Source organism: Jaculus jaculus, chromosome 5 (genome assembly GCF_020740685.1).
Source record: "Jaculus jaculus isolate mJacJac1 chromosome 5, mJacJac1.mat.Y.cur, whole genome shotgun sequence".
NCBI classification, from domain to species: domain Eukaryota; kingdom Metazoa; phylum Chordata; class Mammalia; order Rodentia; family Dipodidae; genus Jaculus; species Jaculus jaculus.
This window is the reverse complement of record NC_059106.1, coordinates 52614964-52637217: the sequence shown is the minus strand read 5'-3', so window position 1 is coordinate 52637217 and position 22254 is coordinate 52614964. Positions and strand designations below refer to the sequence as shown.

The window sequence follows — 22254 nt, the reverse complement described above, 5'->3', positions numbered from 1 at the left end:
CTGCTGACATTTCTTAACTGTAAGACCCTGGGAAAATGACAGACCTCACACCTTGACTGCCCCATGTATAAAAGGAAAGCGATATCCAGGCGAGGCTGAGAACTAGGCAAACTGACAGCCTAGAGCCCAAACCTTCCATTACTTGTAACCAATGAGTTTTGGATTTGTTTCTTCTTCTCCTGCCTTGAACAGCAGCGAGGGTCCACATCCAGTTCTGTACGCCCACCCCAGTGCAACCAAGGGTCACATCCAGTTCTGCACACCCACCCCAGTGTAAGCAAGGTCAGAAACAGACCCCCAAGGAAAGAGGTAGGAGCTGAAAACATGGTGCCAGGGCACACATGGCAGGGAAGGGAGGGAGCCATCAGACCCAAGGAAGAGCTGCCAGGGCACCTGAGCTCTGCTCAGCAATTCACAGCCCAGGCAGGCCCAAGCAGGCTCCCATCCTCACACCCTCAGCGCCGCCGCTGGGCCAGCAGAGCCTGGAGGCCACAGGGAAGAGAACGCAGGCGTTAAAGGCATTTATTCATGAGGACACTCAGGTCGGAGGAGATGGCTACTGGTTACAAGCTCAAAGCTCTCGTCAAATATCAATGGGCTGGGCACCCCCAGGGCAGTGGTTGGGTTGGCAGTTCCCTGGGCATAAACAGGTACTCGGGCAGACCTGGGGAATGAAGGCTCTTCCTCACCACCTGCCCCACCCCAGCTCCCACACCCCTCTAGGGATAAAGTGCAGCTGGGAGGGAGGAGGGGTGGAAGGGGGAACCAGAGAGAGGCCGAGGTCAGCATAGGTCTCATGTCCACTATGGTCCCCAGAGGACCCCGGGAAGCAGGAGACAAACCCCAGCCATCACCGTGTCATACGCAGAAGGATCTTCCCCAGGACGGTGGGACTGGTCCCAACAGCTTCCCAGGGACCTCAGACTTGGGAGGTGGGGGATGCTGAGACATCTCCGGACCACACTCTTCTCCAGCGACGGTCCGGCACCTGAGTCAGCAGGGTCCTGCCCAGCCTGACTCCCCAAACCACTGCACTGAGGGGCCTGCTTTCCTGAGGACGGGGAGACTGTGGGATGGGGCTTCCTGCTTCTGCCAGCAGTCTTCCTGGCCTGGCCCCTACTGCAAGGTGGATGCTGGCACGGTGCCCACCCTCCACTCACCCCTGGGGAATCCTGCCCCACATGAGGTTGTTCAGGGCCCTGGCTTGGGCCTGCCATCTTGGAGGGCCTCACTCCTCCTCAGCAGCTTAGCTCACTACCTCTCACCCCAAGGGCATGTGTCTAGAAAGCAGAAAGGAAGGAGCACCCCCCTTCCCAAAAAGAGCTCTGAAGGTCTCTGCTTCCTCCCCCCCCCCATCTTGTATATATTAAATTGTGCAGCTTGGCTCCAAACCCCTCCCTTCAGATCTCCATGGCAACCGGGCAGCATTCCAAGTCCAAGTCTGAATCCAAGTCCATCCAGTGCCAAAGGGGGGAGGGCTTCAGCCTCTCCCCTCCCTCTTCCCCAGAGGGTGGGACCCAACATTCCACAGGGGATGAGAGGGAAGGAAGAGCTGGGGGCCCTCAGTCCTCAGGCCCCTCTTCCTCCGTGTGGGGGACTCCAGGAGGCTCCTCAGGCTCGGGGGTCTGCCCGCCAGGGTGCGGGTGGGGGTGGGGGTGCGGGTGGGGGTGGGGGTGCGGGTGGGGGTGCGGGCCCGGCGGGGAGCCCGGCCCATCCTCGCTCTGCACGTACACATTGAGCCCCTCGTGACTGGGCTCCTTGCCACAGGCCTGGCAGCTACAGTGTACAATCTTCTCCACCAGCTTGTCCACTCGGGGTACCTCCTCATGGCCTGGGCACTCCAAGGTCACCTGGGCAAGGCAGAAAGAAGGAGCAAGGATGTTTCCTGAAGTCTAAGCAAGCGGGGAAGCCCCAAGAATTAACACAGCTTTAAGGGACGAAGAACCCCGGAGCTGGGTTTGCTCTGCGGGACCATCTTGCAGGTAGGAAGCTGAGCCCTACAGGAGCCCTCTCCTTGTCTCCTCACACCCAGCTCCCCCCTCCTACCTGTCCCCCCACCAGCAGCTGGGGGACGTGGGTGGGGGAGGGGAAGTCCCCACTTAGACTCCTTCCCAGTGTTCCCATTGCGCTTGGAGAAAAATCCTGACCCCTAACGGGCTGGCCACCCACGCCAGACCTTTCACCATTCCCGCCACCTCTGCACCACCCGATCTGCCCCAGAACCTTCACATAGGCTCTTCCTCCTATCTGGAAAGTTTTTGCCCAACCTATCCTCACCCTACTGGCACCAAACTCTGCCCAGTTAACTTCTGAGCAACCTCTGGGTCTCAAAGGAGCTCCAGCCCCAAGGCTAGTGAGCGCTCACCCGTGGCATCTTGCCTTTGCCCAGCAGGCACATTTCTAACTGTCCTTCCTATCTTCCTTTCCTTTCCTTCCTTCCTTCCACACAGCACCTACTCTGTGACAGCTGTGGGACACAAGAAGAGACTCAGTCCCTCAAGACACTCAGACTGCGTGCTAAAATCCCTCCCCCCCCCCCCCACAAGGTGGTTGAAAGGCTGAAGGTTGGGCAGGTGCTGAAAGCAGAGGCTTCGAGAGCCTGCAGTCCAGGGATGTGACTCCACCAGAGGGTCTGGAAATGGTACTTGAGCCAACAGCAGAAGAATGAGTAGAAATGAACTAGCTGAGGAGGAGGAAGAGGAGGAATGCGTTTTCAAAGCACAGCAAGGAACGGCAGCCCTGAGGTAGAAGGGAGCGGAGACAGAAGGACATAAAAGGAGGAAGGATGGAATCAAGAGTCAAGTTAGTGAGGCAAGTTGGAAGCAAGATGAAGCCAGAGACGAGTGAGCCAGACCCCGGTGGGGCAGGAGCGGGGCTGGGGGAGGCTTGTACGGCAGGGCCAAGATTTTGGTCTCAGATGTAACAGTGGGGTCACAGAAAGGATTTCAGTACATACGATGTCAAAGGGAGATTCCGAAAGATCTCTTGCCTTCTACAAACTGGTGTTAGATTGAGCTGCCCTGTGGCAAGGACCAGGTGTGTTCCCAGGGTGAGCCCAGTGCCTCACACACCACAGGCTCTTAGTAAACACTCACGGCCACCTGCTGTGATGCAGGAGCATGGACAGGGATGGGGCACGGGTACTCACAATCGCCCACACGGACTGGGCACGGGTACTCGCAATCGCCCACACGGACCGGGCACGGGTACTCACTATCTCCCACATGGACTGGGCCGGCATGCAGGAATCACAGTGCACCAGGGATTCTGTGGACTGCGGGAAGGTGTTGGGGACGCTGTAGCTGAAACACTGTCCCAGGCACGCCCTGTAGAAGAGAGGTCACCACGCCTGGGTCACCATAGAGGGGCAGGGGTGAACAGCCCTGGTCTTCCTTGCTCTTCCCTGTGCCTTTGTTCCCCCCCACACCCTGGTCCCACCTGTTCTGGATGGACTTGGCCTCACAGCCGCTGTGACCCACAATCTGCGTGATGTTCTTGGCTTCACACCAGGCACTCTTGTCCGGGAACAGGGCCAGCTTGTTGATGGGTGGGGGTGCGGCCAGCAGCATGGCAGGGAGGACAGCCCCTACCAGGACCTGAAGCATCATGCCCTTGGCCTCCAGAGCCCTGGAACTGAGCACAGGTGGCAATGAGATGCGGCAGGAAGGCGAGGAAGTCGGGGCTGGTGACATTCTAAGCATGGGATCTGACACCAGGATTCAAACCAGCCCTCCACTAACCACGTACATCTTTCTTTTTATTTCTCTTTTTCTTAGAAGTTATTTTTCTTTTTTGGGGGGGGGAGGTTCAAGGTAGAGTTTCACTATAGCCCAGGCTAACCTGGAATTCACTATGTAGTCTCAGTGTGTCGTTGAATTCACAATGATCCTCCTGCCTCTGCCTCCCGAGTGCTGGGGTTAAAGGCGTGTGCCACCAAGCACAACTTTTAATTATTATTATTATTTATTTGGAGAGAGAGAGGGAGAATGGACACACCAGGATATCCTGCCATTGCAAACAAACTCCAGACGCATGTACCACCCTGTGCATCTGGCTTTACATGGGCACTAAGGTATTGAATCAGGGCCACCAGGCTTGGCAAATAATCATCTTAACTGCTGAGCCATCTTCTCTCTCCCTCCCCCCCCCCACTCTCTTTTCCAGGTAAGGTTTCACTCTAGTCCAGGCTGACCTGGAATTCACTCTGTAGTCTCAGGGTGGCCTCAAACTCACGGTGATCCTCCTGCCTCTGCCTCCCAAGTGCGCCACCACACCCAGCTTCTTTTTTTTTTAACAGGGTCTCAGGTAATACAGGCTGCTTCCAACTCATTATGTAGCCCAAGGATCACTTTAAACTCCTGATTGTCCTGCCTGTACCTCCCCAGTGCTGGGGTTACAGGTAGATGCCATTATACCTAGATCCAAGTATATCTCTTCTTTATGCAAGAAAGGAGAGAATTGGTGCGCCGGGGCCTCCAGCCACTTCACTCAAACTCCAGACGCATGCATCACCTTGTATGCATGTGCGATCTTGCACGCTTGTGTTACCTTACTTGGCTTACTTGGGACCCGATGAGTCGGACATGGGTCTTTTCACAGGCAAGCACTTTAACCACTAAGCCAGCTCTCCAACCCACAGATCCAAGTATATCTTAAACAAGGTATACAGGTATTTCTCTTCTCTGAACCTCAAAAACTGGGCTGTAGATAGCACTGCACCAGATGGGTATTGGGAAAACTAGCAGATATAACACACTCCAAATGGGAGTCATTGTTTTTTTTTAATTATTTTCATTTATTTTGAGAGAGAAAGAGGCAGATAGAGAGAAAATAGGCACACCAAGGCCTCAATCCACTGCAAATGTACTCCAGATGCATGTGCCACCTTGTGCATCTGGCTCACGTGGGTCCTGGTGAATCAAACTTGGATACTTTGGCAAGCACCTTAACCACTAAGCCACCTCTCCAGCCCCATTATTATTTTACAGTGCATGTACATTTGTGTGTGCATGTGTGTGCACGTACATGTGGAGGTCAGAGCACAGCCTCCAATTTGATTAGATTGGATATCCACTGAACTCCAGGGACCCACTTGTCTCCACCTCCCCAGCACCAAGATTTCAAGCACACCTCCCGGGTACTGGGTTTAAAGATGTGCACCACCATGCCCTGTGGACTTTTTTTTTTAACTTGTTATGTAGCCTGGACCAAGTTACTTTGTATGTCTGTGCCTCTGTGTGTGCACGTGAGAAAGGGAGGTGGCTGTGCTGCCTAAGTCAGGCCCTCAGTGTTCAAACGTAAGCTGAGTATTCAACAATCTAGCTTGCTTATGCTGTGGATTCTGTAGTGGGGGGACGGAGAGTGTCAGCCTGGCAGTGGAGCTTAGCAGTGCAGTGTGTGCGTCAAGCTCCTGGGTTTGATCCCTAGCTTCATATACACAACACTGTCCACAGAGCCGTGGACAGCCAGGCCACCCATCTTGCCTCCTGGAAAGCCATAGGGGTTGTCAGGATTGTGATGGAGGGAAGCTGCACTCAACCTTCAAGTCACAGTGACTTCTTAAAAATATTCTATTCACTTACTTATTTGATAGGAAAAAGAGGCAGATGGAGAGAGAAAGAAAAAGAAAAGGAGCACACCAGGACCTCTAGCTATTGCAAATGAACTCCAGATGCATGTGCCCACCTAGAGTTCCTTCACTGCTAAAGCCATCTCTCCAGCCCCATAATGACTTCTTATGCCACCCAGACATATTTCTTCATGAGCCACCATAGCTCCACGCACATCATTACCTCAATCCCATCCCACCCCCTGAATTGAGCAGAAAACAAATCTGAACCCTTAACACTTTCAAAGTTCCCTACTTTCGATGAAGCAAGACACTAATACCAGAGTCTGCCAGAAGATGGCGCTGCAGGACACAGTCTGTGTTCAAAGGACTCGCTCAAGGGGAACTGACCAAGCTCTTCACTTTGCATTCTGTGTGCTTCACCCACTGTCCCCACCTCAAAAGCAGTGGGGAACTCGAGGTGTAATGCCACGCGCCTTTAATCCCAACACTTGGAAGGCCGAGGTAGGACGATCGCCTTGAGTTCGAGGCCACCCTGAGACTACACAGTGAATTCCAGGTCAGCCTGACTACAGCAAAACGCAGCCTCAAAAAAAAAAGGTAGTGGGGAAAACTCCATGCCATTTGAAAAAGGCAATGTTTGCAAGGGGCCCCCAACCCTCTGAGACAGGGCATTGGAGAAAGGATATTTACTACTGGACAGATGTGTGTGCTGTGTAACCTTAGACACTCAGCATTTGGTTTCCCCACCTGTAAGATGAGTAAGGTTTCCAAACCTAAGAGCGACATCCCAACTCTCTGGGGAATTTCGGCATGAACATACTGAGGCAGAGTGAGATTCCCACTTTTAACAAGCTTTGGGGGAGGGGGAGTTCTGATGGACAGCCAGGCATGGCTGGAGGGATCCTCCTGGCTCACATAGTCAGACTATCTTGGGATGGTCCCCAGAGGGACTTACGTGAGACTGAATGGAGAGGGGCCGGAGAACCAGGGAGAGATCCACTAATGGCCCTCCCCAGCCAGGCACAGGGGTGGGAATGGTTTAATCCCATTCAGACCTGGACCCACCTCCTGCAGAAAGCAGTGGGGGTGGCAGGGAATGTGCTTTGTAAAGTGTCCAAGGAGGAGACCTTGTGGGTGGGCAGGCTTGTTTCTACAATGAGAGCTGGGTGCCTGGGAGAATATGGGTGGCTTGAGGGAAGATATGGGCTGTGATTCACCATTGCATACTCTGCCCTCCAAGGAAGGGTCTTGCTGTAGTCAAGGCTGTCAAGCCCCTCAGCTCCTGCCCCTCCTTCTGCACAGGCATTGGTCCCTGGAGATGGCCTGTGCCTGGCAAGAAGGAGGCAGATGGAAGAGGGGCTGGACAGCCTGCCGTGACCCCAGTGAGCTCCTGCCATGATGCAGACTGACCCACACATTCCAGCCTCGCCCATAAGATCCACAGCAAAGGCCGTGTTTGTGGAGCAACCACACCCTGACACAACAGAATGGACTCGTTCCTTGCTGCAACAGGCTCAGCATCCCAGCAACTTCCTGCCCCTGGCAGGTCCTCTGCCCTCCCTCAGGAACTAGCCCTGGCCAAGGTGTGACCATGGCTTTCTGAAGAGACCCCCAAAAGCCTTTGAGCCCTCTCTGGGCTTGACTGGTTCCTGGAGGCCTCACAGAAGATGCATGCCTGACCCCATGGTACAAGGACAGCACAGGGGCAGGGAGCGATGCAAAGGTCTCCACGGGATTTGAAAACGAGGTTGGGGCTGTCATGACAGTAACCTAGACATAGCCGTGTGAATCTGAATGGCACCTGGAACTAGAGGAGATGAGAGTTGAGCCAGCAAGTTCAGGTTGAGTGAGACTGGCCTTGAAGTTAGCGATGAGGTTTGCTAGGAAACTGGATAACGCTCATTTGTGCTGGACATCAGGCCCTGGTCATTAGGCAAGTGAGGAGAAATGGGGTGATAGGCTGAAGTGCCACGGGAAAAAGGCGAGCAGTGTCCAGAGGGAGGCTGGGCTAGAGTGGGAGACAGCAGGGTTCCCATTAAGATACTCACCTCCTCCATCTGTCACACCCCGCCTAGAAGAACCCATGATGCCCACCTATAAGTGAACTCTTTGGCTGTCAAGTTTTATCTTTTCTTGCTTCCGGCTTTTGTGTTTTCAACCAACAACAAAACTTACCTCTGCCTATTAAGCAATGGCTGGACCTTTGGAAGCCTCACCTAGCTTTCCACTGTCTAACTCCCCCCCCCCCTTACCCCACTCCCACCATAGGTCCTGAGTTTCCAGAGTGTCAGGGCGAAATGGGGAATTGGCCATCTCCCAGGCCAACACCCAGGCTTTACAGAAAGGTGTCTCAAGGCACCCTAGTAAGCGGGCAGAGCCATGCCCTTCACTGGGCCATTCCATTCCCTGCAGCTGACACTCCCTTTCCGGGTACCCTCTAGGAGTGCAGGAGAGAAGTAAGGGTGTGGCAGGAGGGCCCTACATTTACTCACTGGGGAGCTCCGAGCCCACAGGGGAAGTCCAGAGAGGGGTGTAGATGGTCAGAATTCTGGACTGAATAAGGACTGCAGGCAGGTGAAGTTGGCGGGTGAGGAAGGGTGCTTCTGGCTGAGGGCACTAGCTAAGCGAAGTCCAGGAAGCAGTGGGGTGCAGTCTCTCCTGTCTGACAGAGAAGAGCTGATCCTGACTGCAGAACCAGCCACTCTTCTGAGCGCTGCCACCTGTCATTTAATCTGGTCCTGACAATCACCCCGCAGGACAGACCTTATTCTTCACCCCCACTTTATAGTTGAAGGGAGACACTGGATGGCTGGAATTCATGTGAGCTTGCAGAACAGCTAGCCAATTAAGAGAGAGGAGATTGATTCCTACAGGAGAAGAGTTCACAGAAGACAAAGCAAGAATCAGGGACAGAGGTATACAGGGAATTGGAGAGGCGACATAGGACCTGAGGCCTCTTGTGGCTATTCTCCTGTCCCTGTCAGCGTTCTGGAAAGCTTGCTGCTCATGCGCTGTGTCCTCAACCAAGTCGCCCTGAGCTTCTCCTGCAGCCTGGCCTCTGGCCCTCTCTTTAAATCCAGATCACTCCCCAGTGTTTCTCATTCACGTCTTCCCAGTGATATTGGATGTAGGGGGACACCCCCAAGGTGGAATTGCTTCAAAGAAACATGAGGATGCCTTGGAAGTGACCCAAACCAACTCACTTGCCAGGGCAGGAGCTGAGCCAAGACCCCATGGAGACTTTACCCCTTGGAAGACACAGATCTTGACCACGAGGCCTCCTCTCATCTAGCTTCAGAGAACAGGCTGTGCCCGTTGCCCACTGCTGCGCATGTGGCTGGCACAGAGGGTGTGGCACTTGTGGCCACTGCCCTAGGCTGGAGGATCAGCAGGGTGGGGCAATCCTCCAGGTCTTGGAATGAGTACAGGGACTTCCTTGAATGGTGCGACTGAAAATGTTACTCTGAGAGGGGCAAGGCAGTGTCAGGGCTGAGGGGATGTCACTACACTGGGTTTAGGCTCTGCTCTAGACAGCCCAGCAGGGTGTCCTGGGTGCTTGGGAGAGGGAGGCCCTGGGTGAGTGTGTCCTCTGTGTCCACTGTGTCACAGTCCACTGTGCCCTCAAGGCAAGAGAGGCAAATACTTACAGACTAAGTCACTAACCTGTGCTTCCCTTTCAGAGGCCCCATGTTTGCCATCTGTGAAATGGGCAGTGTGGCCTGGGAATCTATTTGAGCAGATTCCCCGGGGAAGATTCTGGTTCTAGCATGTGGCCTAAGGCCACTGGGATTCCATGACCGCAGGAGCACCATAAGACAGCTTCCTTCCACCAGCTCCAGGCAGAGCCTGAACCAACCCTGCTGTGGGCTGACATCCAGGCCCCAGCCTCTGCCCCCAGGTCTCCCTCCTTGAGCCAGGCAGCTCCACTTTCCAGCTCTGGCTACCTCTGTGTGGACAGTCAGTCCATGCAGATCCTTCTGCCCTGCAGACCAAAAAAAAAAGTCTCCAAAACAGATCCATGCTAATAAGCTGCTGCAGGGCCGGCCTCCACATCTGCTCAGCAGAAGTCCCACTGCAGACCTCACCAGTAACCCAGCCCACCCCAGCAGCCTCCGACCCTTGCTTTGCCGATGCAGGCGGGAGGGAGCTACAGCTCCATCTGAAATTTCACTTTAAACCAAGGGGGCAGAAACCCCAGCTAAGGACAGCACCGACTCCCCTGCCCACCCCTCCAACGCACAGGCCCAGCAGCGAGATCTGGCTTGCAGGAGGGGGTGGAGAAGAGTGAGTGAGTGTGTGTGTGTGTGTGTGTGTGTGTGTGTGTGTGTGTGTGTGTGTAGGTGGGGGAGGTCACCAAGGAAACGCCCAGCCTCGTCTCTTCCTTGGCCCCAACTCAAGGCCAAACACGCCCCAGCGGCTTCAGCATCTGTGGGAGTCTCAGGAGGCTGGCCTCTCTGGGACAGTGACAAAGGGTGAGGGGCTGCTTGTTGACAAGTTACTTCCCCACTTCCAGCCTATGCCAGCGGGAGATTTTTCTGGGGTGTTCCTGGCTGCAAGCCGGCGGCCTCCCGGCTGAGCACGGGCTTCGGAACGCCTTGGAAATGGGCTCGTTTCCCTTGATGCCCGCCAGTTCCCTCCCCCACCACCCCCACCCCCGGCCAGGCAGCTGCCCCCAGGTCGACCGAGATCGCCGCGGCCCGGCAGCGGGCAGGAGGGCAGGTGGCCGGCCGCAGAGCCCCGCGCGCAGGCAGCCCGAGCCTGATGCAAAGGCGGCTTCTCCTCCCTAGCCTCCAAGGTCGCAAATGCAGGAGGGATGACCCGGCTCCCGGGACGCGGGGCGGGAAGGGAGAGGATTTTTGTGTCTTTTACCGGGCCTGGGGAAACTATCCCCGAACCGGACTGGGGGAGCGCGCAGGAAGCTGGGGGACAGTGAGCTGGAGGGTGGGGTGTCAGTCACGGAGCAGGCTCTCCGCGCAGCCCTGCGCGGAGAGCAAAGCCGAAGCCAGAGAAAGTGAAAACCGAGGCCGAAGAGCTGGCGGTGGGGGGGTGGGGGTTGGCGAAAGGGGGGTGGACGGGACCCGAGAGCTAGCCGGGCGGAAATGGAGCGACGGAGACTAGGAGCCCCAAAGATGGGAGACGGAGACCGGGCGGGCAAAGGAGAGGCAGGGGCGCCCGCCGAGGCCCCGGGACGCGCGGCCCGCTCGCATCCCCTCCCACTTCCCTCCGGGCACACGGAAAAACGGAGCCCCCCGAGGAGAGGCTGGGGACGCCGCGGTGCCCCGTGGGTCACCCGGTGCCGCGCCCCACGTCTCCGGAGCCGGCGTCCGGAAGTCTCCTGGAGCCGGGTCCTGGGCTCCCGGGGTTCGGCTCGGCGGGAGGGGGTGGGGGGCGCGGCGCTCGGAGCCCCGGGGCGGCCGGGCTCCCGCGTGCGCAGCCGGGAGGGACTTACCGCGCGCGCGGCGGCAGCGGCGAGGAGGAGCAGGGGCGCGGCGCGTCCGCCGGGTCCTGGGAGCACGGGGTGCGGGCGGGCGGCCGTGGAGGAGCGCGGGGCTCCTGGGGACTCGGGTCTGGAGCGTCCCCGCGACGCTCGGCTGCGCGCTGTCTGCGGCCCCGGGCGGGCGGGCGCGCGGCGGGCCGAGCGGACTCCGACGTCAGGGTGTCTCCGCTCCAAATAGGGAGCGAGGGCGGGGAGGCGGCCGCGAGGGGAGGGCGGCGCGCGGGGACGCGCGAGGAGGGGCGCCCGCCCTGCTCCCCGGCGAGCGCTGCTCCCTCCGCCCGGCTCCCGCGAGCCGAGGCCCGGCGGACGGCGCGACCCCCGCCGCACACCCGGGCCACGAGCCGGGCGCCCGCCCCGGGGCTGCTGCGCTCAGCGCATCGAGTCTTCTCTGATTTAGCCCTGGACAGGGTGGTCGGGTCCTGCCGGGTCTCCGGTTGACAATGATGAGAAGAGTCCTTTGAGAGCCGGGTGTAGTGGTGCAAGCCTTTAATCCCAGCACTGGGAAGGTAGAGGCAGGAGGATCGCCGTGAGTTCGAGGCCACCCTGAGACTACAGAGTGAATTCCAGCCTGGGCTACAGAAAAGTAAAACAAGCAAAAAAGAAAGAAAGAAAGGAGGAAGGAAGGGAAAGAAAGAAAGAAAAGTGTCGTTTGAGTAGGAAGGGGGTGGAGGGTAGTGCCCTCGCCCTGAGTGTGGCGCTCCAGCTCATCAGGTTCCCGCCCACACAACACGGGGTCCAACCTGCCCCCAGACGACCCCGTTCAAATCTGTGCAGTGTGCCCCTGTCACTCATCTCTGATCACCTGCTCAACGTGGCGGGAGTCTCCGGATGAGGATCTGAGAGTCGGAGAGGTCTATCCGGCACGTGAACGCTGGACAGACGACTCAGTTCAGGCTCCCCAAGAGAGGAGAGCAAGTGCCTGCCTCAGCGACCAGGCTCCTCCTCGGCAAAGGAATTATCCATCCAATCAGTGGGCACTTGGGTGGATTGCCCCCGGACCCTGTCTCTTCCAACCAAGCAAAACATAGCTCTGCTCCTTGGAGGAGGTAGCCCACGGGTGCCATTGCACATGAACGCGGGACTTGGAGATTTTGCATTATCAGTTTATATATGTATATACATGTATTTAACTTACCCTCAGATGGATTCAGTCCATTCATCAGAGTTGCCAAGCATCCTGGGGGGCCCCTAGTGGGTCAGGCAGTAACTGCAATGGCTGTCCCCTATCTACCATGTGACTCTTCCTACGCACTGTCTGGGCTTCACTCCCCTGCCTTCAGCTCCTGGTCAACAAACTCAAGTACCCCATTGGAACAACCCTCAAGTAACATAGACTTCCTCCTCCAGGTGTGATCTTGGAATATGGGATACATCTGTTCTAAAAGGTTTGTGATCTAGTCCTCCATTATGCTACAACAGCAGAGCTCATTGGTCAGTGTTCTTGTCATAAAACATGCAAAAAGAAAGGCCTAGAAAGAGGTTCTATAGCTCATAGAAAAGTCACACAGTGAAAGTCCACACCGCTAACTTATGTTCAGAGGGAATTCATGGGCCTTGGGCAGGATGGAAGCAAATGTCTTCCTTTTGTGAGAGTCAGTTCCCCATGTGGCATAGTGAGCTCACCAGATTATATACACACAGCCCGTAGAGGAGGGTACAATCCAAGCCAGGGCCCTTGCAGAGCAGTCTAGCACCCTCTCAAATACAGGGAGGTTCAAGACAATCCCAACCACAAAGGAAAAGACACCACCCTAATCAAAGGACATGGGGGAGGGCAGCTGGAGAGATGGCTTAGCAGCTGGGGCACTTGCCTGAGAAGCCTAAGGACTGGGGTAATACTTCCCAGAACCCATATAAGCCAGATGCACATGACAGCACATGCATCTAGAGTTCATCTGTAGTGGGCTGGAGACCCTAGTATATGCCTATTCTCTCTCCTCTCCTCTCTCTCATAAATAAATAAAAACATACAAAGGGCATGGGGTTTGGAGTTGAGTTCTCTATCTGGTGAAGACCAAGCAATGACAGGAGGCTACAATGTGGGCAGGGGGGCTGAAAGGGGACTCCTGTTAATAATATCCATCAACAGGTACCATTTTATACCCAGCTAAGCAGTCAATCACTAGACTTACTCTAACCCTACACAATCCCATTGTGACCATTGAACAGGTGAGAAAAATAGAGGCACCAAAAAGTGTTACCTGCCCAAGACCACATCACAAAGGTTTAAACACACTGCCCATGCTCCTGTCCCTACCACACCCTCTTGGCTGCCTCTGAGCCTCTCCCATCAGGATGCTGCAGTGCCAGGACCTAGGGTAATGGGGCCCCAGTGGGAAAGGCAGAACCTGTCAAGTCAGAGTCTCCAAGCTCCAGGAGATGCACCTGGTTGGCAGCAAAGCTCCAGCTGCCTGGGCAGGCCTGGCTGGCACAGGGCACGGGCCCACAGCCAGAGCCTGTTGGCCCTGTGCCAGCCTCTTGGGGCCGAGGTAATGTGGGGCCCAGAGCTGGAGCTGAGGGTTGAAAGCCCCTCTCCCCAGCTCATTAGCAAACATCTGGGCTCACGAAAATGACTGACCTGGAATGTGACTGGGCTGCAGGGAGCTACTCCCTCCCGCAGGGTACTGGCTCGGGCCAGCTGTTTCCTCTAATCCTGTCAGCCTGGCCTCCCCGGGGGTCCAAACCTTTGCATTTTCATGGAGAAAGAGAGTGAAAACCAGCCAAAGGCCTTCTTCCTTCCTGCTCAAGCCCATGATCTGAAAGTGTGTCAGTGCTAGTGGTCAGAGCTGGCAGGAGCCATGAGGACCCCTCGGGGTGGTTCGGGAGTTGTCCTGCTTGGTTTCACTCTGTGCTTCATCACCCCCTGACTGTGACAGTCTGTGCAAAGCACCTCACATCTGTGCCTTGGGTTCTTCCCTGTCAAGCATAGTTAGTACGCTGCCAAGATTCATTCATTGAATAAGCATCTGTGATGCCTTCTAAGTACCAGTCAGCTGCAGAGATGGTGGGGACCCAATGTATGATGGACTAAGCCAGTAAGGTTTCAGCCTTTCAAAAGCTTAAGTTCGACAAAACCTAAGGGAGGCAGATACTGTAGCAAGTAAAGAGATGGGTGGATGTCACACACTGTAGGTGTGTATGTGAACTCACCAGGGTGGGCGACGTGGCGGGGGAGCAGTGATGGGTGGATGTCACACAATGTAGGTGTGTATGTGAACTCACCAGGGTGGGCGACCTGGTGGGGGAGCGGTGATGGGTGGATGTCACACACTGTAGGTGTGTATGTGAACTCACCAGGGTGGGTGACCTGGTGGGGGAGGAGTGATGGGTGGATGCCACACACCGTAGGTGTGTATGTGAACTCACCAGGGTGGACAACGTAGTGGGGGAGGTTGGGTTTATTGCAAAGCCACAGAAAACACAGCAAATGGATGACATTTAAGGTGAGGTTCTGGTGAGAAGAAGCCAGGGTTCACTGAGATAAATGGCTGTAAAGTTCTTGGCACAGTTCCTGGAAAAGAAAGCACGTGCTCCAGAAAGTGAAGGTGGTCTTAGGGAGGTTCAGGTACACAGCACAGAGGAGGTGCAGGAGATCCAGTGTCATCACCCCATGTTCTCACTCAGCTAACACACTTCCTGAGCCTCAGTTTCCTTGTCTGGCAAGGAGGAATGTCAGTGGTACCCATGAGTAAGGCAGGATTTCTGTGAAAATTCACTGGAGGGTAGCCTGTGCACAGCGTGTGGGCTCTGTCTCCCGAAGGTGGAAGGTACTGGTACAGCAGTCTCCTTCCCCACAGAGTAAGAGACAGGCCCAGGTTCACTGAGGAACTTTCACTCGTGGGCTACGGCACTGGCCTCTTAAGCATGAGCTAGGTCTGACGTCCCAGAACCCATACATGAAGCTGGGTGTGGTCATAAGCAACTGTAACCCCAGTTGTGTGAGGGGGAGGAGCAAGGACTATAGAATTGCCAGGGCTTACTGCTAAGTTGAGGGAGAGACTTTGTCTCAAGGAAATACATGGATGAGTGATAAAGAGGATACCTGAAGTTCTCCTCCCCATATACGCCTGCATATACCATACATGACCTGTGCATAACACACACACACACGAAAAAAACTTTCACTTGCTATATCTCATCTAATCTTGACCACATTCCCATTGTAAAGGTGAGAAAAATAGAGGCACCAAAAGTGTTGTGCATATACACCAAATAAATAAAAACCTTTAAAAATATTTTATCTTCAGCTATTTGAGACAGAGAATGGGCACAATAGGGCCTCCAGCCACTGCAAACAAACTGCAGACACGTGCACCACCTTGTGCATCTAGCTTACATGGGTCCTGGAGAATCGAACTAAGGTCCTTTGGTTTCACAGGCAAATGACTTAACCACTAAGCCATCTCTCCAGCCCAAATAAAAACTTTTGAAGAATTGATTTTCTTAATTTCTAGGCTGAATGATTCAGATCTTGGACCAGAACCAGACATTCTTACTTTGAGTCTATCCATATTCCTCTTCCTCCTCCTGGCAGGCGGGGGGGCAGGGGCGGGGGGAGTCTGGGCTCCTTGTTGGCTCAGGGGAAGCAGGAGAAGGTGGCCATGGGCTATGGAGCCTGTGGAGGGTAGGTGAGGTGATGCCTTGACACGGACTGGACAGCAGGAGTGAGGACCTGCGGAAAAGTTTCCATTGGCTTTTGTAGGAAGAATCAGGATGAGGATCCAGTGCTGAGAGTGAGGGAGGGGAGGAGAAAAGGCCATCACAGATCACAACTAGAGTCCAGGGATCTGGAGTGGAGATGTACATGTCAGACTCTGACAGTGGTCCAGTCTCCACGTCCCAGAGGCACTATAGCACCATAGTGACGGCTGCTGCCTCATCTGCAGAAATGAGCATACTGTTGTCACCAGAGTAGCTTAGATGCCAAAGACAGGGTGGGTGCTAAGGGCTTAAGGGAATGAGCTGTGCCCCACGACTCCTGTACTCCCATTACTCCTCCCACCCCCAAGATGGGCAGCACTGAGTCCTCTTCTAAATCATCCAGCCCCCCAAAATTAAGCACATTTTAAAAAATTGTATTTGGGGTGTGTGTGTGTGTGTGCATACATGCACCTGTGCCATGGTGCACGTGTGATGGTCAAAGAACAAGTTTTTTTTTTTTTTTTTCCCCTTCTCACTCTGGCCCAGACTGACCTGGAATTCACTATGTAGTCTCAGGGTGGCCTTGAACTCATGGAGATCTTCCTACCTCTGCCTCCCGAATGCTGGGTTTAAAGACGTGCGCCACCATGCCCACCCGGCTTTGTTTGTTTTTTTGTGCTCCAAATTCATTGCAAAAAAAAAAAAAAAATACAAGCCGGGTGTGGTGGCACACACCTTTAATCTCAGCACTCAGAAGGCAGAGATAGGAGGATCGCCTTGGTGGTTCGAGACCACTGTAACACTACATAGTGAATTCCAGGTCAGCCTGAGCTATAGTGAGACCGTACCTTGGAAAGAAAAGGGGGGGGGGGGGATGGAGAGATGACTTAGTGGTTAAGGCGCCAGGATCCACGTAAGCAGATGCACAAGCATCTGGAGTTCATGTACAGTGGCTGGAGGCCCTCCCATGCCCATTCTCTGTCTGTTTCTCTCTCTCAAATAAATAAATCAAAATAAACACATTGTTTAAAAAAAAGATCTGGGGCTGGAGAGATGGCTTAGCGGTTAAGCGCTTGCCTGTGAAGCCTAAAGACCCCGGTTTGAGGCTCGATTCCCCACAACCCATGTTAGCCAGATGCACAAGGGGTGCACGCATCTGGAGTTTGTTTGCAGTGGCTGGAAGCCCTGGCACACCCATTCTCTCTCTCTCTCTCTTTGACTCTTACTCTCTCTGCCTGTATCTCTCAAATAAATAAATAAAAATAAAATAACCAAAAAAAAATTTTAAAAAAGATCTGCACTGATGATATCACTCCATGGTTGAGTGCTTGCCTACCATGTTGAGGCTCTACATTTGATCCCTAGCCCCAAAAAGGAAACAAAACCTTAACCTACATGGCTGCTAACCCACCCACGCACCCATGCTTTCCCATCTAGGAATATCTCCCAGCCTTCAGGGCTGGAGAGATGGCTTGGCGGTGAAGGTGGCTGCCTGCAAGGCCAAAGGACCCCGGCTTGATTCTCCAGGACCCACATAAGCCAGATGCACAAGGGGGTGCATGCATCTGGAGTTTGTTTGCAGTAGCTGGAGGCCCTGGCACGCCCATTCTCTCCCTCTCTGTGCTTCTTCCTCTCAAATAAATATATTAAAAAAAAAAAAAAAGAATTGGGTCTTAGCACCATTAAGGGAAGATTTACAACTATCACCATATTCCTCAACAGGAAGATTCTTCCTGGCAAGGCAAGTAGAACCTGGATTTTACATATGAAGTCTGTCCTAACAGCAGGACAAGTAAGGTCTAGAAGGGCAGTAGGTCTTTTATTTCTCTGGTATAGTCTAACATGTGAGATCACAATTCACACACCTAAGTCTAAGGACGGCAATTCTTTCGACCATGACTTCTTATGTAACTGATTACATTATGGAATATTAATTAGCTGGTCGTTTCATTTCCCTTCAGGGACAAAGTGCTTGGCCTCTCATCTGCACTATGCTACCGGAAAGAACAGGGCTCATTATGAGTGTCTTATTGTGAGGCCCAGGAGATCGAGTGACTCGCTCATGATTACACAGTGAGCCTGGGACGCTAGGGTGAGAACAGAGGATGTTCTATAGTGAGGACTGGGAGAAGCCTGTCTTCTGACCCAAAGTCACTGACCCATAGACATGATGAGTCAGGGCCACCCCTACAAAATAAAATTACGCTAGGAAGCTTAAAAATGTAAAAGCAGCCGAGCATGGCAGCGCACGCTTTTAATGTTAGCACTCAGGAGGCAGAGGTAGGAGGATCGATGTGAGCTCTAGGCCACCCTGAGACTACACAGTGAATTCTAGGTTAGCCTGAGCTAGAGTGAAACTCTACCTTGAAAAACAAAACAACAACAAAAAGTAAAAACAAATCATTAAATTCAACCACCTAGCTGAAAATTGTATAGATAAAACTATTTCATAAATGTAATAGTAAAATGTACTCTGGGGCTGGGGAGAGAGATGGCTCACTAGTAAAAGGCACTTGCTTGCAAAGCCTGATGGCCCATGTTCAATTCCCCAGTACTCACGTTAAAGCCAGATGCACCAGGTGACACAATGCAACTGGATTATGTTGGCAGTGGCAAGAGACCCTAATGAGCCTGTACTCTCTCTCTCTGTACTGGAAAATTAACAAAAATTGCTAAGCATGGTGGTGCACTCCAATCCCAGCACTTGGGAAGAAGAGGTAGGAGGATTGCTGTGAGTTCAGGGCTACCCTTCATATTGAATTCCAGGTCACCCTGGGCTATAGCAAGATGCTACCTTAAACAAAAGAAAAGAAAATTAATAAAAATTATATATACATATATATAAAGATACATATCAATTTCCACTGGGACCCTGAAGATAAAAACAACTGTATCTGTCAAGATAAGAAAAAGAGGCCACAAACTGTCCAGTATGAAAGCAGCACTGCAGATAAATACAACATATGATCCTGGGTTGGGGAAAAGAACCAGACGATGTATTACTTTCAACTATTTACAAAATTTTCCTATGTACAGCAGTCCACATGGTGCTGTTGTACTGGTGTTGATCTCTGATTTGGATTCTTGGGCTATGGCTCTGTTGAAGGCTGCTTCTATTCCTTTTTTTTTTTTTTTTGGAGGTAAGGTCTCACTCTAGCCCAGGCTGACCTGGAATTCACTATGTAGTCTCAGGGTGGCCTTGAACTCACGACAATCCTCCTACTCTGTCTCCTGAGTGCTGGGATTAAAGGCATGCACCACCACGCCCGGCTTGTATTCCTTTTTTTTTTTTTTTTCTTTTTCGAGGTAGGGTCTCACTCTGGTCCAGGCTGACCTGGAACTAACTATGTAGTCTCAGGGTAGCCTCGAACTCATGGTGATCCTCCTACCTCTGCCTCCCAAGTGCTGGGATTAAAGGCGTGCGCCACCACGCCCGGCTGTATTCCTTTTTTTTTTAAAGGAGTTTTGTTATTTATTTTTGAGGGGTTGTTAGACTTCACAAGCAAGTGCCTTAACTGCTAAGACATCTCTCCAGCCCCCGTCTCTATTCTTATATTATATATACTCTGAGGTATTTAGGGTGATTGGACATGTCTCCAACTTACTCTTAAGACTCCAAAATACCATACATGTGCACACATGTATGTGAACACACACAAAATAAAGAGGAACGAGTTGAAATGTAAACCACTAAGGACCGTGGCTAAAAAGCACTAAGTACTTCCATGTACTAATTTCTCAACTTTTCTATAAATATAAAATCATGTTACAGGGCTGGAGAGATGGGTAAGTGGTAAAGCCTGCCAAGCTCAATGACCCTGGGTTCGATTCCTTAGTACCCACATAAAGCCATATGCACAACATGGTGCATGTGTCTGAAGTTTGATTATGGTGGCTGGAGGCCCTGGCTTGTGAAGTAAATAAATAAAATAAAAGTCATGTTACAGGCTAGAGAGATGGTGCAGTGGTTAAGGCAGTTGTCTACAAAGCCTAATGACCTGCTTACAAATAAATACACTAAAAGGATTTTTTAAAATCATGCTACAAAAGATTTAATTCCTCAAAAGTAAAACTAATATAAAAGTAGAACAATGGGCTGGAGAGATAGCTTATCAGTTAAGGCATTTGGCAGCAAAACCAAAGGATCCAGGTTCAATTCCCCAGTACCACATGAAGCCAAATACACAAGGTAGTACATGCATCTGGAGATTGTCTGCAGTGCTTAGAGGCCAGGGCCTGTCCATTCTCTTATTCTATCTGCTTCTTTCTCTCTCAAATAAATAGATACATACTTTCATAAAAATAAAAGGCTAGAGAGATGGCTTAGCAGTTAAGCGCTTGCCTGTGACACCTGAGGACCCCGGTTTGAGGCTCAATTCCCCAGGACCCACGTTAGATGCACAAGGGGTTGCACACATCTAGAGTTCATTTGCAGTGGCTGGAGGCACTGACACACCCATTCTCTCCCTCTCGCTCTCTCTCTGCCTCTTTCTCTCATTGTCACTCTCAAATAAATAAATAAAAATTTAAAAAAATAAATAGAACTATTGGTATTGGAGAGAGAGTTCAGTGGATAAAAGCTTTTCTTCTACAAGAACAAGGACCTGACCTGAGTGTGACTGCCCACACCCAGGAAATGGCTAGATGTGGCCATGTACACCTCTAACCCAACACCCATGAGGAGCAGATTGGAGAACTGTTTGGATTCTCAAAAATGGCAAGCTTCAGAATCTGTGAGACTCTGTCTCAAGGAGACATGCGGATGAGCGATGGAGGGGAGATGCCTAATGTTCTTCTCTGGCCTCTGAGTGTGCATGCATGGGATGTGTGCAACTATGTACACATGCAAATCCACCACACATAGTACACACACACACACACACACACACACACACACACACACACAAATCATAAATATCATCAGTTCACATAATATAAAGGATGTAATGTTCCTAATGATAGATACATTTTACTATGTATAAATCATGGTGAGGGGCCTGGGAGATGGCTGGTGGTTAAAGGCGCTTGCTTGTAAAACCTGCCAGCCTGGGTTCAGTTTCCCAGTACCTACATAAAACCCAATGCACAAAGTAGTACATGTGTTTGTTTGGAGTTTGTTTACAATGGAGGAGGCCCTGGTACACCCTTGTGTCTTTCTCTCTCTAAAATATGTTGAGGGCTGGAGAGATGGCTTAGCAGTTAAGGTGCTTGCCTGCAAAACCTAAGAACACATGTTCAAATCTCCAGATCCCACATAGCCAGACACAATGTCGCACATGTGCACAAGGGGATGCAAGCATCTGGTGTTCATTTGTAGCAGGCTGATGATCCTGGTGCATGCATTCTCTCTTTCTCTGGCTCTTTCTCTCTCTCACACACACACAATTTTTTTTTTAATATCATTTTGAGCCAGGCATGGTGGCACACACCTTTAATCCCAGCACTTCGGAGGCAGAGGTAGGAGGATTGCTGTGAGTTCAAGGACACCCTGAGACTACATAGTGAATGCCAGGTCAACCTGGGGAGACCCTACCTTGAAAAAACAAACAAAATATATATATATAATTTTGAAAGCAATATATTTTAAGATGCACTGGCCAATGATGCCAGGTATGGTTGGGTACTCCTTTAATCCCACCACTCAGGAGGCAGAGGTGGGAGGATCACTGTGAGTTTGAGGCCTGCCAGGGACTTCAGAATGAGTTCCAGGTCACCCTGGACTAGAGTGAGACCCTAACTTTAAGCTTTATTACATTCACAAGGATTTAACAAAGCTTGTTGATAACAAAACCAAAATGTCTTAAATTGTGATTTTGACTGATAAACCGAGACTTAAAGTAAGAAATACAGCCAACTTCAAAATGAATCAACTATTCATATCAATTTAATTTTAGTGAGGCCATTATCAACTAGTTTAAGGGTGCCAAATCAAATTTAAATACAATTCAACCACTTTGAAATGACCTACCCCAGTACTATTAAGGAGCCTAGAGCCTGGGCCCTGGAATCAGGTTCAAAGAGCACATGCTTTAAAACCCTTTACTTTGGGCTGGAGAGATGGTTTAGTGGTTAAGGTGCTTGCCTAAAAAGCCAAAAGACCCAGGTTCAACTTCCCCATGTAAGCCAGATAGATGCAGAAGGTGGTGCATCCATCTGGAGTTCATTTGCAGTGGCTAGAGGCTCTGGTGTGCCCCTTATCTCCCTCTCTTTCTCTCTCAAATAAATATCTAATTTTTAAAAATTCATTTGCCTTGGGTGAGTTCATTTACCTTTCCAAAATGTCTCTTCACCTATAAAATGAGATCACAGCCCCTCTCTCATAGGATTATTGCAACAATTAATCATTGTGAGATATATAAACAGTAATTAGTACACAATATACACTTCATAAATAGTAACTATTAATATTCATTTAAAGTGACCAAAACATGCAATGCTGCATACACTGGCTAAAGAATAGGACAGTTGGATGTGAGGGCAATCTAGCTGCGCCATCTGTCACCCCACCAATCGCCAGGGTTGATTCAGCTGATCTGGCTGGCTA

At 51.9% G+C, this 22254-nt stretch overlaps 1 protein-coding gene across 1 annotated transcript; it reads right to left on the bottom strand.

Moving 5' to 3' along the window:
- Positions 1-506: 506 nt before the first annotated feature.
- Nbl1 (NBL1, DAN family BMP antagonist) lies at positions 507-11116 on the bottom strand. Its single transcript, XM_004657576.2, has 4 exons — positions 11022-11116; positions 3439-3633; positions 3215-3326; positions 507-1850 (listed from the first exon to the last, which is right to left on the bottom strand). Exons 2-4 carry the CDS (start codon positions 3606-3608, stop codon positions 1563-1565), a joined length of 570 nt encoding a protein of 189 aa, XP_004657633.2. The 5' UTR covers positions 3609-3633; positions 11022-11116; the 3' UTR covers positions 507-1562.
- Between the last annotated feature and the right edge of the window lie 11138 nt (positions 11117-22254).

What these genes read in the sequence shown, in the direction of transcription:
- Nbl1 (XM_004657576.2), bottom strand. Translation starts at nt 3,608, where the DNA reads ATGATGCTTCAGGTCCTGGTAGGGGCTGTCCTCCCTGCCATGCTGCTG. An exon ending in GCCAAGTCCATCCAGAACAG is followed by an intron (nt 3,327 to 3,438) that starts GTGGGACCAGGG and finishes TCTCTTCTACAG; the next exon opens with GGCGTGCCTGGGACAGTGTT. An exon ending in CCCAGTCCATGTGGGAGATA is followed by an intron (nt 1,851 to 3,214) that starts GTGAGTACCCGT and finishes TGCCTTGCCCAG; the next exon opens with GTGACCTTGGAGTGCCCAGG.